The sequence below is a fragment of the Brienomyrus brachyistius genome, chromosome 2, assembly GCF_023856365.1.
Source record: "Brienomyrus brachyistius isolate T26 chromosome 2, BBRACH_0.4, whole genome shotgun sequence".
NCBI lineage: Eukaryota > Metazoa > Chordata > Actinopteri > Osteoglossiformes > Mormyridae > Brienomyrus > Brienomyrus brachyistius.
This window is the reverse complement of record NC_064534.1, coordinates 22,571,456-22,585,788: the sequence shown is the minus strand read 5'-3', so window position 1 is coordinate 22,585,788 and position 14,333 is coordinate 22,571,456. Positions and strand designations below refer to the sequence as shown.

Here is a 14,333-nt window from a genome sequence, read left to right as displayed (position 1 = left end):
AGCCTGCCCAGCAACAGTCTGTATACATGCAACAAATAAACAAACTATGATTTGCATTCAGAAAGGTAGCAAACAGCTAGCGAAGTTTGGTCTATAATCACTTGAACCCACTCCAATCTTACCAGACAGAAGGTGTCTTGTATTTATGAACCAGATTCAGGTGTTCAGTACACAGAATAGCATGTGCATCCTGCAATGTACACCATTCTCATCATGTTTACGTTGTATGGACTGTGTAACAGTATTTATGTTTGTCTGCATGTCTGTTTTGAGCAAAGTTGGGTAATTCAGGTCCACAGAGTAAAAGTCCAGCCCAAAATTTTGTTTCAACCAACCAGTTGAGCATAAAGAGTCACAGTCAGAGTACTCAACTGGTTTACCCAACTCTGGTTTTGAGTATGTTGAGGATTTGACCATAGACAGATGAAGATGACTAAAGATGATAAAGTGACCTGTACCTTTCTGCAGTTCCATTTGGCTCTGCCTTTGGGTTGCACCAGCAGGTGTGTGCAGAGGCTTGAAGACCAGGCAAACCCTGGTGTGACACCACCATGGAAGAAGGTGAAGATGAGTGAGGCAAAGAAGCACATGGGGGACACATAGGCCTTCCTTTCCAGGAACGTCAGCAGCAAACACTTTTATTTGTGTTATATTTTATATTAACCTCGCTGGTCCAACGAAGGAACCATATATGGACTTGCACAGCCCTCCCTCCAGGGGGTGCTACAGTCAGAGATCATCATATCATCAGAACCTGCTTAGCATTCAAGATCGCTGAACTGCAGAGACACTGACTAGTGTCTCACGCAGAGTGATTGTGTAACCTGTACTAAATTGTACTATATTGTGACAGGTGTTATTTAAAATATGTGAAGACTCGTTTTCCTATCACGTCTTTGGAGACTGTAAGTAGCCAGGCACTGACATCTTGGCATGTGACCAGCAAACATGCCCTCAGCTAACTCGCATCACACCTCAAACTGCTTCATCAGCCACAGTTACAAAGTCTATAATTTCATTGTTGCATTTCATTAAGTTATCCTTAAAAATATATAAATATTTTTTTCCATCGCAGGGCACAATCACCCTAGCTGAATATAAGATAACAGTCTCAATCAGCCCACCTCAAAATGCACATCCATGACACAGAGCACAGACTGACACACCAGCTGCTCACTTAAAGGGCCAAGTCACTTATTAGTGGCCACAGACCGTGTCTGTACACTTACACGGTTTGTACATTCCCCAGTATATATCTCTGAAAAATATGAAGAGACCAGTCTATATTTTTTTCTTAAATCTGCATTTTTAAATCTTGGCTTAATCCTGGTTCTGCTGGCAGAAGGCTACACTGTGAGGAAGGCTGCTTCCAGACTCAAAGTTTCTAAGACAGCTGTACGCAAGAACAAGCAGAAGCAGGAGATACTGGGGATGACTTAAAACCAGCCAGATAGAAGGCAGAAGCAATATTCTAATGCCAGAGATGACCGTCAACTTACCCAGCAGTGCCACATAAATCAGAGAATGACCTCAAGTGACCTTCAAAGGGAATAGGGAACATTAAGTGGTGTGAAGCGCACAGCTAGGACAATTCATAACAGGCTCCTAGAAGCACAAATGAAGGACCATAAAGGAAGGGATCAATGAGAAACAGGGAAGAGCCAGGCTGGAGTTTGCAAAAAAAAAACGTATATTTTACACAGGGACACACCCATAAATTGAGAAATGAGTGAAACTGGAAACTTTACTCCGGTCTCTTCATTTTTTCCCATAGCTGTACCTTAGTTTCTTTATTATACTGAAACTTTCAAGTTAAATTACTTTTACAGTGCAGTGCAGTATCTTTTACTACTGTATACTGGTTTACCAGTGCACCAGCACCTGCAGAAGACCAGGCTACTGGTTGTGAGCAGCATTTAAAGTGGGCTATTGCTGTGCCAAAGTGTAGCTCTAGGAGGCTGCCAGGAGCTCAGACGAGCTCAGCTCATAGGCTCACAGCAGCGTCAGTCATCTCCATCCTCTTCCTGCTATTGGTTGTCTGCACACAGTTCCATCTTCAATCCAGCCCCACCTCTGCTTTTCTCAGGTCGCAATTGGCTGTTGGACAACAAGACGTCCACAGAGAAGCTGACCTTCTTGGAATGGAACATGCTGTAGGTGTTGTCAAACTGCAGCACATCTAGAGAGGACAGAGCCAATTTGGTTTGTGTGCAGGTTCCATTATACAATTTCTAAGAGTTTTCTGACTTTTCATTGACATTTTTATATAGTCAAACAATAACCAGGCCTGATAAAAGGTATGAAAGTGTCGCCCCATCCGTACTCACAGACACCCGGATCGGCGCAGGTCAGTAGGCTGTCCTCAGGCACCAGGTGGGCGTTATACCGCTGACTTGGCAGCACCATCACCATCTCTGCCGCTGTCTGCCTCACCCCCAGCTTGGTCTTCATGAAGACCCCGAAGCCGATGTCTCCCCCATCACTCGCAAACTGCCACCTGGGCAGAGGGCAGAGGAGCGAGGTGTGGCTGTAGACCTAGGCCTGCTGGGCTCGCCGAGGTGCGAGCTTGACAGAAAGATGCTCACCGCAGCATACAGCCTGGAAACAGGACCTCGTACTCCAGCTGGTAGCAGCATCCCCGCCGGATGGAGACTCTGTGCTCATACTGCACCATGACAGACTCCCGCACATAGTAAGTCCTGGGCACCTGGCCTCCACACTTCACCTGGCACCAGAAAACGCATCTCACATGAGTCATGGTATCACGGTAAGAGGGAAAAATGTCAGCATCTAAATCCAATGACAGTCACAACACTATGAATGTTCCTTTAGCTAAACTTTGGAGGCTGGAACACTTACCACATCCATCACTGCTGTGGCAAATCATGCATTTTGAATCATTTTCAAAGCTTGGTAAATGGACTGAGGTGTCAGACCTGCAGATTCGTAATCTGTTAGTAGAAAGTGTCTGAACCGGCCACAGATGTTTGTTGTGACAAGTTTTCATGGATTGCTTGTCTTGCGCATCATATAATGTTTTGATTAATGCTCAAAGGGGAGGATTGTGGGAAATCACATTTTTAATCATATAGTCTTACCAATATGTTTCTACACTACTTTTACACATACTTTACACATACTACATTAGCGATACTCCTCCTTAGATCCTCAAAGCTAGCAGAGACATCCACAGCATCCCAAAAGACCAAGATGAGAGTGCGATACACACATGTACTCAAAAGACTAAGGACACACCTTCGTTGGACATGACATTTCTATTTCTGTGACATAATCTTTGTGAGACACAGGTACAGGGTCTCAGAGCTGGTGGGATGTTTTGACTTTCGTGTGAGATGTTTCAGAACCACCAGTTACAATGCAGTAGGTGACAATTGGTGCAGTTTAAAAAGCACTGCGACAGTCCTTCGCAAGTACAAGGTGTGAAAACTGAGCAGTTTCGCTGCACAAGTCCACAGGCCAGTGAAATCTGCTTCATTTAATTGCGTGCAACCAAGAGTGTCTTCTGGTACACAACAGCTACAAAGAGAGTGAGGGGGGGGGGGGGCTTGGTTCTCCCAGCCAGACAGCAGACGGCCTGCACAGACACACACGTCTCACACATCTGTTCATTATTGGAAACAAGAAAATAGTTACCGCTTGGCCCTCCTTTGTGGAACCTTCCGAGTCAGACCTGACACTCCAGAGGTTTGGACTGGACACGCATGATGCAAATGAGCAGATTTCACAACCACTTCAGCTGGACTGTCCTTCAGATACAACCTGACTAGTTTATAGCCAATAATGAGGACACTACACTCCAAGCAAGCCACTAACTGCGGACGTCCATTTCCAGAAGGCAAAGCTAAACTAGGACAGCATGTGCAGAACTACACTATGTCAGCACGTCTTATAAACGCTTCACATGACACGATTACAACATCAGAAAACCTCAAACCGCCTGACACACTGCCAGGGAAATGGGGTCCATTTCTTAACCACTGGGGAAAGAAGTTCAATTTCTGTCCATAGCCGAGTCCTCCGAGAAGGTAGCTCCTCAAAAGTGCCCCATAAGGGATCCCTCCTGCCACAGCATGACAGAGTAATCCTCTGGTGCAGGCGAGCCCTTTATCTGTGCATCTATGGGTACAAGGAGTCACATCACGCCCAGTCAGGCAGCTGCTAGACCATTAACCAGCATGCTTTGCACCTCACAGCCAGAACAGAGTCGGAGATAAAATAAATTAACTGGAAAATTTGGAGGACTTCAATTAAAATACAAAAGTAGGCTGTAAGATACAGAGCATTGTATATCTCATATTTACAACCTGTAAAGCCACAGTCTGGATGGATGGATGGATGGATGTCCAGTAACTTGTTACAGGACACTGACAGACAGTGCTGAATGCTACAGGACACTGACAGACAGTGCGGAATATTATAGGACAGTGTGGAATGCTACAGGACACGACCAGACAGTGTTGAATGCTACAGGACACTGCCAGACAGTGCTGAATATTATAGGACAGTGTGGAATGCTACAAGACAGTGCTGAATGCTTCAGGACACTGACAGGCAGTGCGGAATATTATAGGACAGTGCTGAATGCTACAGGACACTGCCAGACAGTGCTGAATGCTACAGGACACTGCCAGACAGTGCTGAATATTATAGGACAGTGTGGAATGCTTCAGGACACTGCCAGACAGTGCTGAATGCTACAGGACACTGCCAGACAGTGCTGAAAATTATAGGACAGTGCTGAATGCTACAGGACACTGACAGGCAGTGCGGAATATTATAGGACAGTGCTGAATGCTTCAGGACACTGACAGACAGTGCGGAATATTATAGGACAGTGCTGAATGCTTCAGGACACTGACAGACAGTGCTGAATGCTACAGGACACTGCCAGACAGTGCTGAATATTATAGGACAGTGTGGAATGCTACAGGACAGTGCTGAATGCTTCAGGACACTGCCAGACAGTGCTGAATGCTTCAGGACACTGCCAGACAGTGCTGAATGCTACAGGACACTGCCAGACAGTGCTGAATGCTACAGGACACTGCCAGACAGTGCTGAATGCTACAGGACACTGCCAGACAGTGCTGAATATTATAGGACAGTGCTGAATGCTACAGGACACTGACAGGCAGTGCGGAATATTATAGGACAGTGCTGAATGCTACAGGACACTGCCAGACAGTGCTGAATGCTACAGGACACTGCCAGACAGTGCTGAATGCTACAGGACACTGCCAGACAGTGCTGAATGCTACAGGACACTGACAGGCAGTGCGGAATATTATAGGACAGTGCGGAATGCTACAGGACAGTGCTGAATGCTTCAGGACAGTGCCAGACAATGCTGAATGCTACAGGACACTGCCAGACAGTGCTGAATGCTACAGGACACTGCCAGACAATGCTGAATGCTACAGGACACTGCCAGACAATGCTGAATGCTACAGGACACTGCCAGACAGTGCTGAATATTATAGGACAGTGTGGAATGCTACAGGACAGTGTGGAATGCTACAGGACACTGACAGACAGTGCTGAATGCTACAGGACACTGACAGACAGTGCGGAATATTATAGGACAGTGTGGAATGCTACAGGACACTGCCAGACAGTGTTGAATGCTACAGGACACTGCCAGACAGTGATGAATATTATAGGACATTGCTGAATGCTTCAGGACACTGACAGACAGTGCTGAATGCTACAGGACACTGACAGGCAGTGCGGAATATTATAGGACAGTGCTGAATGCTTCAGGACAGTGCTGAATGCTTCAGGACAGTGCTGAATGCTTCAGGACACTGACAGACAGTGCTGAATGCTACAGGACACTGACAGACTACAGTAGACTGATTCTGCTTTGCAGGTGGTGCAGAGACTGGAGAGAGCAGCTTCAAGGGGATCAATGAGACAATTATGGGAAGATGGTGGCGCAGGAGGTAGTGCTATCTTTCAGCAACCGGAGGGTTGCAAGTTCGAGCCTTGGTTCCTCCTGACCCCATCAAAGTGTCCTTGAGCAATACACTGAAAATTGCTCACGGTGTATGGACTGTGTAATAGTCGTGAAGGCATGAAATGTAAAGTGCTTTTAGTACTCGTAGGAGTAGAAATACGTTATATAAATGCAGTCCGTTTACCATTTACAATAACCTCTAAGTCCTATGAGGTCTGAGATAGTAACAGTCAACTTTCACACAGGCTACATTAATCTCATGTATCACACATCGTCTCATCTGCGTGTTTGTGTGAGTGGGTATGCCTTACTTTATGAGGAATACCCGTTTTTTGTTTTTAACTCAATTTAATAAAAATCTGTGACTGCAATGAAAAAACTTAAAATGCAAAAACTCTTGTATTTTGTTTGGTTATTTATGGTTATGGTTAGGGCAGGGTCGGGATAAGGTTGTCATAGTTAGCGTTAGCATTTTTCCCCATAGAAATTAATGAGCGGTCCCCAAAAAATATATTTTCCTGACATGTGTGTGTTTCTTATGTTTATATGGGATATGAGCACAGTGACATTAAATGAGGCCCAGAGGCATCAGCATCTTAGACCCAGAGACCCCTGAGATACTGGGGGAGGGGGGCTCGCTCACCCGCCAGATGCATGTGGCCACTGCTGGCACCATCACGCCCTGTGAGGGTTTATCAGCCTATGCTGTGACAGACAGCCAGCCTGCTTAACTACCAACAGGGGGCGGAAGCAGGCCTTCTATCAGGACACGTAGTATAAAGAACAGTATGTGAAGGCCTGTAGGAGAGGACCAGCTGGGCTGGAGATGCTGGACATGGCTACAGTCATGGCACAACCCCCCCCCCCCGGACTGCTTCGACTCACCCTGGTCCTGCAACGCGGGTCCCCATCGGGGTCTGTGAGGGTGCCACCGTACACGACGGGGAGCTGCTCGGGCTCAATGTACTTCTGCAGCACTTCCTGCCAGTTAGCTATGGAGAAGAGGGACAGGAGGACGTGAGCACCATCATGAGGGGCGTCCGTGCCCGATAGATCAGAGGGGCTGCCTCGCCTCACCCCCCATGACCACGATCTTGCTCCGGGTTTCCTCGCTCAGGAAGTGCTTGACGAGGTTGTAGGCCACAGGGAACATCTTGGGGGCTGCAAAGGCACCATGCAGGGGGAGTTAATCGGACCCCGCCCCTTTCCCATAAGACCAATGACAGGCTTCCAAACACAAGGTTATACTGCACATTACAAGGAGACACCTGCCTTTGATGACAAACAGCCTCTTCAGGCCTTCAGGGTAGTTCTCCTCAAACATGGTGAGGACCTACAGGGACAGAGACCAGCTGTACTTTGGATCTTCTGCGGTTCTGAGGGAAGGGGGGGGGGGTGGCCGACACGGGAAGGCCGGCTTTTCGTCATGGCGATGCCTCACCTCTCCGTAAGTCTCGATGGCTGGCTTCCACAGGTGCTTCATGCCCAGACCCTCACAGTCGTAGATCATGGTGATGGAGTCCACTACCTTCCCGAGCTGAATGACAGGAAGTGACATCATTGCTCAGGTAGCGCATTAAGGGCCAGGTACTGCGTCGCACGTTTGACCACGTACCTTCTGCGATTGTGCGTCACACTCCTCCTGCAGCAGCTCGCAGTCCCGCACCTTGGTCTTGATGAAGTCCTGCTTGGAGGCGGACAGGAGCAGACCTTTGGGGTCCACGGGGCCAATGACGTCGTACCAGATGGGGCTGCCGTCGCGGTCATAGCCACACATGCCCCCGGGCAGGTACCTCTCGATCACCTGCACATGCATCGGACACCTAATCAGAAGTGACACCGTGACTACAGTACATGCAACACCATGTAGGCTGAGCTACAAACACCTCCTATGGCTGGACCCTGTCATCTGGCCCAAATGCTACTCAGAGAGACAGACCAGCCGCCTCAGTCCTCCACACCTCTGGGGGCCGCCACTCCGTAGTTATTGTGTCGGTTTTCATCTGTCTCCGGAACTCCAAATGCTGAGAACAAACGATAGTTAGGGTTAGTTAGCATAGTTAGCAGATGAACGCTGTTAAACAATGACTGAAGCACTGAAGGCTGACTAGTTAACAGCTAATGTCTAGTTTTCATGTGTTGACAGGTGGTCTGTCCTAAAAACTGCAGCAGTTTCACACAGGCTTTGCGGAAGACGGCTCAGGGGCCTTCCTCATTCCTTTCTTTCACCGACGCAGCAGCAGTAGCTCATGGTAAGCACTCATGAAGACAGAGGATCTGATCTCTCACAGCACACAGCCATTAGCCATCTCCGGCTTTGCCTAGAGATCTAACCCATGTTCGATGAAACGATTCTCAGACCTGGTGGGTCCTAAGATCCGGGCCCGTGTCCCCTGCGAACATGTCTGAAATCGTATCGTATAGTAGGCATAACACAGCAGAGGATACAGAGGATGAAGAGTAATGAAAATTAAAGTGGGATTCGGGCAATTTTAAAGGCAGCACAATGACGTTTGGAGTCCGGTGCTGCTCCAGTCAGAAGGCACATTATTCACATAATGGGGCGCTGTTTAAAGAGGAGTCCAGCCCGAGCAGCTATCCCACACACTGAAGGGCCTGTGTGCTGTATTTTTACGAAAGAATGGAGAGCCTTTATGACAGGCTTACACAGAGGACCGTTTCACAGTAGCAATGTGCTCACAGCCACACATTTCTTATTGAACTGAAGGGACACTGTCGAAGGGCACGACAGCGGTTTGCGACCTTAGGGTTAGTTAGCGTATTAAGGTGGAAGTGAGAGGAAGACGGTACCTTCCGGAGCATGACTTCCGCTTTATGCACGTTGAAGTTTCTGGCTGAAATCAGACAGAGAGTTAAACTCAGCGAAGCAGCCCTAACCTTAGACCGGAGTCAGTGGCACAACAAAGAATGTAGCTCTAATTAGTAAAATCTTGGGACTGATAAACAGGAATAGCACAAACATAACATTCCCGTCTGTGAAGACCATGGACACTGATCTGCTCCAGCCTGATGCTTTAGAACTCCCCAGCATTCAGCCATGTGTATCACACGCTCTCCTTAGCCACGGCGAGACACTCCATGCGGACATCCGCTGCCAAGTCCTGTTGGATCCGTCCCGCTCGCTGCCAATAATCCTATTAGACGGCTCAGAAGGACACCCTGTGACCTATTTTACATGACATTAATCTGTCACCCTCACAGAGGGACTTCACACAAGACTTTACCAGCCTCCAGATGTATTTAAATATAACCCCTGAAGAAACCTGTCTTACATTTCAGGTGTCTAATACAATCCTGCCAAAAATTCTAATTGGGAAAACATCTGTATGCTGTTCAGTATCTGCACTGTGTCCACAGACATGCTGTTAGATCAGTCAGGCTCAGCTTCAGTCATATTTAAATCCTTCTCCGTTCAGCTGAGTACAAGCAGGAATCTAATCACGATTATCTGACTAAAAGCTGCCGCGTATGTGATTGCACAGGATTCTAGCCTACAGTTTCAACCTTTCTGAATTCTGCTTTCTTGTGTACCAGACAGACGGGCCACTCCCTTCTGGGAAGGGGGCGTCAAATTTCGATATTAATAATGTCTTGCATGTTTCAACAACATAAATGTGTAAGCTGGTCTGAACTTCCTTCATATGCTCAGTTTACTTTCAGCAGTACTCAGCATACCTCTCAATCTGTCTCTCTGTCCAACCTGTAGTAGCAACCCCTCAGATGCAGCCCCCACCCCCATGGAAAGTATGTCACATCACCATTCTGCTCCAGTCCATCTCAAACCCCAGCCAAACACCCTTTCTGGGACCTGAACCAACAACCTTCCGGTCATCACTCCACATCATCTATCCCCAGGCTTTATATCTGACGAGAAACAATTCAATGTTACAAAACTCAAACAGACAGCAGTAGATGAAGTCTCCACAGCAGGGGTTTTCAACATCTCGTAAAACAGAAGGACGTCAATGTATTTAAGATATTCAATTAATGTATTTATGGAGCAGATGTTTTTATGCAAAGTGACATACTGTCGAGAAAGTAGTCAAGATTAAAATCAAATTACCTACGATAGGATTTAAACCAGCAACCTTCTGATCACAACCACAATATCTGAACCCAGGGAGTCACATAAATGTAAACAGATAATAATACTGGCATTTTATCAAATTACAGACCATGGCTTTGCAAACCTCAGGAACTGCTCCACAGACCCCAGGCTGAAAACCCAGCCCTATAGGGTCCCGTAATAATCTAAGCCACACTCGTGTAGGTGGTCATCACTAGCCTACAATGTGCCACATGAGGAACAAACATCATCCGCTTCCTGTCAGAATCTCGCATAGCCCCAGGGACCCTCCGAAGCAGGCGTGGAGACACTGACTACTGCGCTACGCCTTTAACAAGATTATTCCAAGGATTATAGTGAGTCATAGAGACTGAGCTGTGCATCAGTCTATACCAGTGGTTCTCAAACTCGGTCCTCGTGACCCACTGCCCTGCTTATTTCCCAGCTATCCCTGCCCCACACACAAGTCCCAGCTGTCTTTCAGCTTCTGATTGGCTGAACACACCTGATCCAGGTAATCAGCAGTGTGTGGGGCAGGGATAGCTGGAAAACAAGCAGGGCAGTGGGGCCTGAGGACCGAGTTTGAGAACCACTGGTTTAGTGGCAACTTTCTTTAACCTGCCAGCTAATACGCAGGTGCAGAGTGTTTATTTACACATCACACACACACACACACACACACACACACACACACACACACACACACACACACACACACACACACACCCTGCGCCTGTGTGATGCTAGCTCAGAAGTAAATACAAGTACAACACCATTAAGATATAATGATCACACATAAAATCCGTCAGTCCATCCAGACACACAGTATATACGGATGAGGTGGCTCAGTAGTTATTAAAGTGATGGACTGCTGTCCGATCATGCTCTGCATGTGTGGGTTTGAATCCCCTCCTCATCATGTTGCCTCTCTCACGAATTTCCCCTTGGCATCAATACAGTTCATCTTAAAGTATAAACTATACAATCGAGCAAATATGCTTTGATTATAAGATGCTTGCTGCCAGACATCTTTACACTCAGTTTCCATGATTAACAGGAGAACACTAAGATAAGCAGGATATCCCTGCTGTCTGTGAAAATGAGAAATGCCAGCCCTACAGAGCTGACCATGGGCCTCCAAATGATTTCTGTCCTCACCTCGGAGCCAGCGAAGCAGGAAGTGGTCATGTTGGGCTGGCAGTTGAGCAAGAACATCCTGAAGTCTCTCTCGAAGCTGGAAGGGACACAGAGGAGCAGAGAGATCAAGCCCCAAGTCTGACAAAAAGGCATTTTAAAGAAAGACAACAACATGAAAGGTATTTTAAAAGCAGTCAGGCAACGTTATTAGAGAAACATTGCATGAGAAAAATGGTAGGTGGGCTTTAAAAAGAGTGAAAGAAGGAATGAGTGTAAACTCTGGAGACTGACGGCCCACTGCAGATTCACATAAGCTGTTATCATATTGAAGATAACTGTACAGCTTTCATTTTTCAGTGCACTGACAAGGACGAAACAACACTCACGAAAGAGCACGACCGTAAACTTCAAAACATAATGAATCAGCATCTTGCAGATTATCCCTTTAGTAATCTGGTTTTAAGTAAGTGCGTGTGGTTTGTTACATTTCTGCAGATTTAATCTGATCATTTTAGAAGCTGCTCGAGAGAGATGGTGCCCAACATTAAGGTGCCGAAACGCCGAACACACGTCCGCTGAACAGGTGCATGACCACAGGGGAGATACCACTAAACATTACACAGCCGTCCTGCCGGTACTGGGAGCAGCGGGCTCTGCTGCGGCAGCTCTAGGCGCTCATGTGACAGTTAAGCGAAAAGCAGGGAAACTGCGCAGCAGGGATGCGAGAAGCAGGGCGAAGTACTATCAGCACCTGGGATGAATTTCGTACAAGGGCTCAAACGAGAGTAAAACGAAGACATGAATCAGCACCAAGAAATATGCGCAAATAATAAAGCGCTTCCCTTTGAAAACTGCGCATTCAGCCGCGGTTACCCACGAAACCAGTTCGCTTCCACAAAGCAGATTATTTGCACGAATAGGAAGGGCAGCGATTAGAGCGGCTCGGTGTGATCATCCGGAGCGGCGGCAGCCGGAGCCGGAGCGCCGGGCTTTACCTGTGCCAGCGCTTCGGCTTGCTTCGGGCTCAAATCGCCGACTCGTCCGCTCATCCTGAACACGCAGCCTTGAAAACCTAGCGCCGAATACCTGCCTCCTCCACCCCCTCTTCCTTATTTTCTCCTCCTCTTCTCCGATCGGTCTGATCTTGACAAATGGTGGCGCTGTTTCTCCGAGCAGCCTGAGATAAAACTCTGTCCCCTGTCATTTGGCTGGCAAATAGGCAGCTCATGTACTGTGTATCCTGAAGGCAGCGGCAGAAGAGGCGGGGACGGAAGGGCATCTGCCCCCTGGCCCATCACAGCAGGGGGGGCGGCAAATTTGACTGAGTGCCCATTTTTATAACAGACCATTACAACTGACTTACTTCTCTTTCCAGCCTTTAGCGTAACTACGGCGTAGCATGATGCGCACATCACCAAAAATGCAACTACTCGTCCCACTACGCTAATCGCTACACTTCTGATTGGTCCTCTTGGTAAAAAGTGAAGACACACTGACTGGTTTCCACAGACCTTTGCATACAAAATCAGAGATTGACGAAACCACAGATTTTTCTTTTTGATCCAAGGTTGGAATCGTCCATGCTACTCCCGATATCCAGTGCTGACCCAACCCTGACGATAAAACTTAACGCGTGGGATGTAGCTCATGTCCTACTTCATTTAATAACAGACAAACATTCAGATTGGAACAATCGATATTTGTGTATCGATCCGCACATCCCTATGTACTTGAAGAGAGATACACGATTTCACCAGGGTACAATTGCATCCGTTACTGCCAAGATGAAATGTTATTGAATATTAAGTTAGCTAAAAATTACAGTACTCTGTAAAGTTATATTTAAAAAAATTGGCTTATGATAGTCATATCGATGTGTAATAATTTCAAATGTATTTACCTTTAACAAATCTATCTGGATGAATGACTGATTTGGGCTCTCTCACCTTACACCCCCTGGGAGAAACGCCGAGACTCGCCTGTAGAACGGATGTGGGGGCGGATACTGGAAGGTACGCGTTCCTTTACCTGATAAATGATAAATATTTACATTATTATTATTATTATATTGCTACCGCGGCGGCATGGGTGGGCACGTGTTGTGTGCTTTCAGGGCCACCGTAGTTATGGGACTGGCCCTGATTTTATGATTGCTAGGCCTGGAGTCGTGTGAACTTAAAAGGATAGATTGCTTTCTGTAAGATCAATATATTTGAATATATGGTACTGTAACGAACCAAACTAGCGTCAGAGGCTGTAAACGGAGAACAGAGCACCACCAGACTGCAGCTACAAGTACAAAGATAATTTTATTCAGTACAATTCATGCAGCAACCCATCGGGTCGGATGTGGATTCACAAAGAGTTCGGTCCCGCTATCTCCCCGTAGCACACCACCCCTTTTCAAGCGTGTGTTAACCCACGTTACTACACAGAAAATCCCGCACCACACAACATCCCCATTAGGGCACGGCACACCAATAGTACTGCAGTACAAGGTAATCCCCACACTTCGGGCACAGGCAAGCGTTACGGGACCCGAACCACCCCTATAGTCCTGTCCCGACCCTAAGCGGTATTAACTATTACCTTCCACGCCCATCCCTCACCCTCCACACATAGTCATTACAGTACCTTTTACATAAGTACTTTTAAAACCAGGTATTTTTGAGTAGCATTTTGGTGTGGTATCTGTATTTTAACTGCGTTTGAAAATTAAATAGACCTACTTTTCCACCATTTTTTTCTCAATACTTAAACTACAGCACAGTAACTTTCTACCTATGCTGCCTAGCTCAGGACACCTCAATGATTGTCATCTATTAGTGTAGGACAGCTTTTTGGCTCTTAGCATAATGAAGTGGTCTACCTAGTAATCCATGTAAGAGTATTCTCTGGCTGTACTCTAGTATTGGACTGCAGGCTGCTGTACACAATTCATTGTTTTTCATGTCCCACATATGGCATATGACTGATCGCTGGGATGAGGCCATAAATAAGTTACGCTAAGACATTTAATTCTGTCTTCGGAAACAAAACTTGGCAAATTTTACAGTTTCAATGGTCATCAAGTATGCGCTCTCTGCATGGTTATTTTGTAACACCTCGCTAGTACCAGGTTAGAACCTCTTT

At 46.8% G+C, this 14,333-nt stretch overlaps 1 protein-coding gene across 3 annotated transcripts; it reads right to left on the bottom strand.

The window, feature by feature from the left end:
* Positions 1–606: 606 nt before the first annotated feature.
* Positions 607–12,611, bottom strand: sec14l8 (SEC14-like lipid binding 8). 3 transcript variants are annotated; one of them, XM_048986096.1, is made up of 12 exons: positions 12,197–12,611; positions 11,223–11,298; positions 8,789–8,832; positions 7,939–8,001; positions 7,593–7,781; positions 7,419–7,514; positions 7,250–7,310; positions 7,055–7,138; positions 6,863–6,969; positions 2,586–2,725; positions 2,328–2,497; positions 607–2,097 (listed from the first exon to the last, which is right to left on the bottom strand). In XM_048986096.1, exons 1-12 carry the CDS (start codon positions 12,248–12,250, stop codon positions 2,057–2,059), a joined length of 1,125 nt encoding a protein of 374 aa, XP_048842053.1. In that variant the 5' UTR covers positions 12,251–12,611; the 3' UTR covers positions 607–2,056. The 3 variants fall into 3 exon arrangements, with proteins under 3 accessions (XP_048842053.1, XP_048842042.1, XP_048842064.1); XM_048986085.1 differs by having other exon boundaries at positions 607–2,179; positions 12,197–12,604; XM_048986107.1 differs by lacking the exon at positions 8,789–8,832 and having other exon boundaries at positions 607–2,179; positions 12,197–12,605.
* Positions 12,612–14,333: the final 1,722 nt, after the last annotated feature.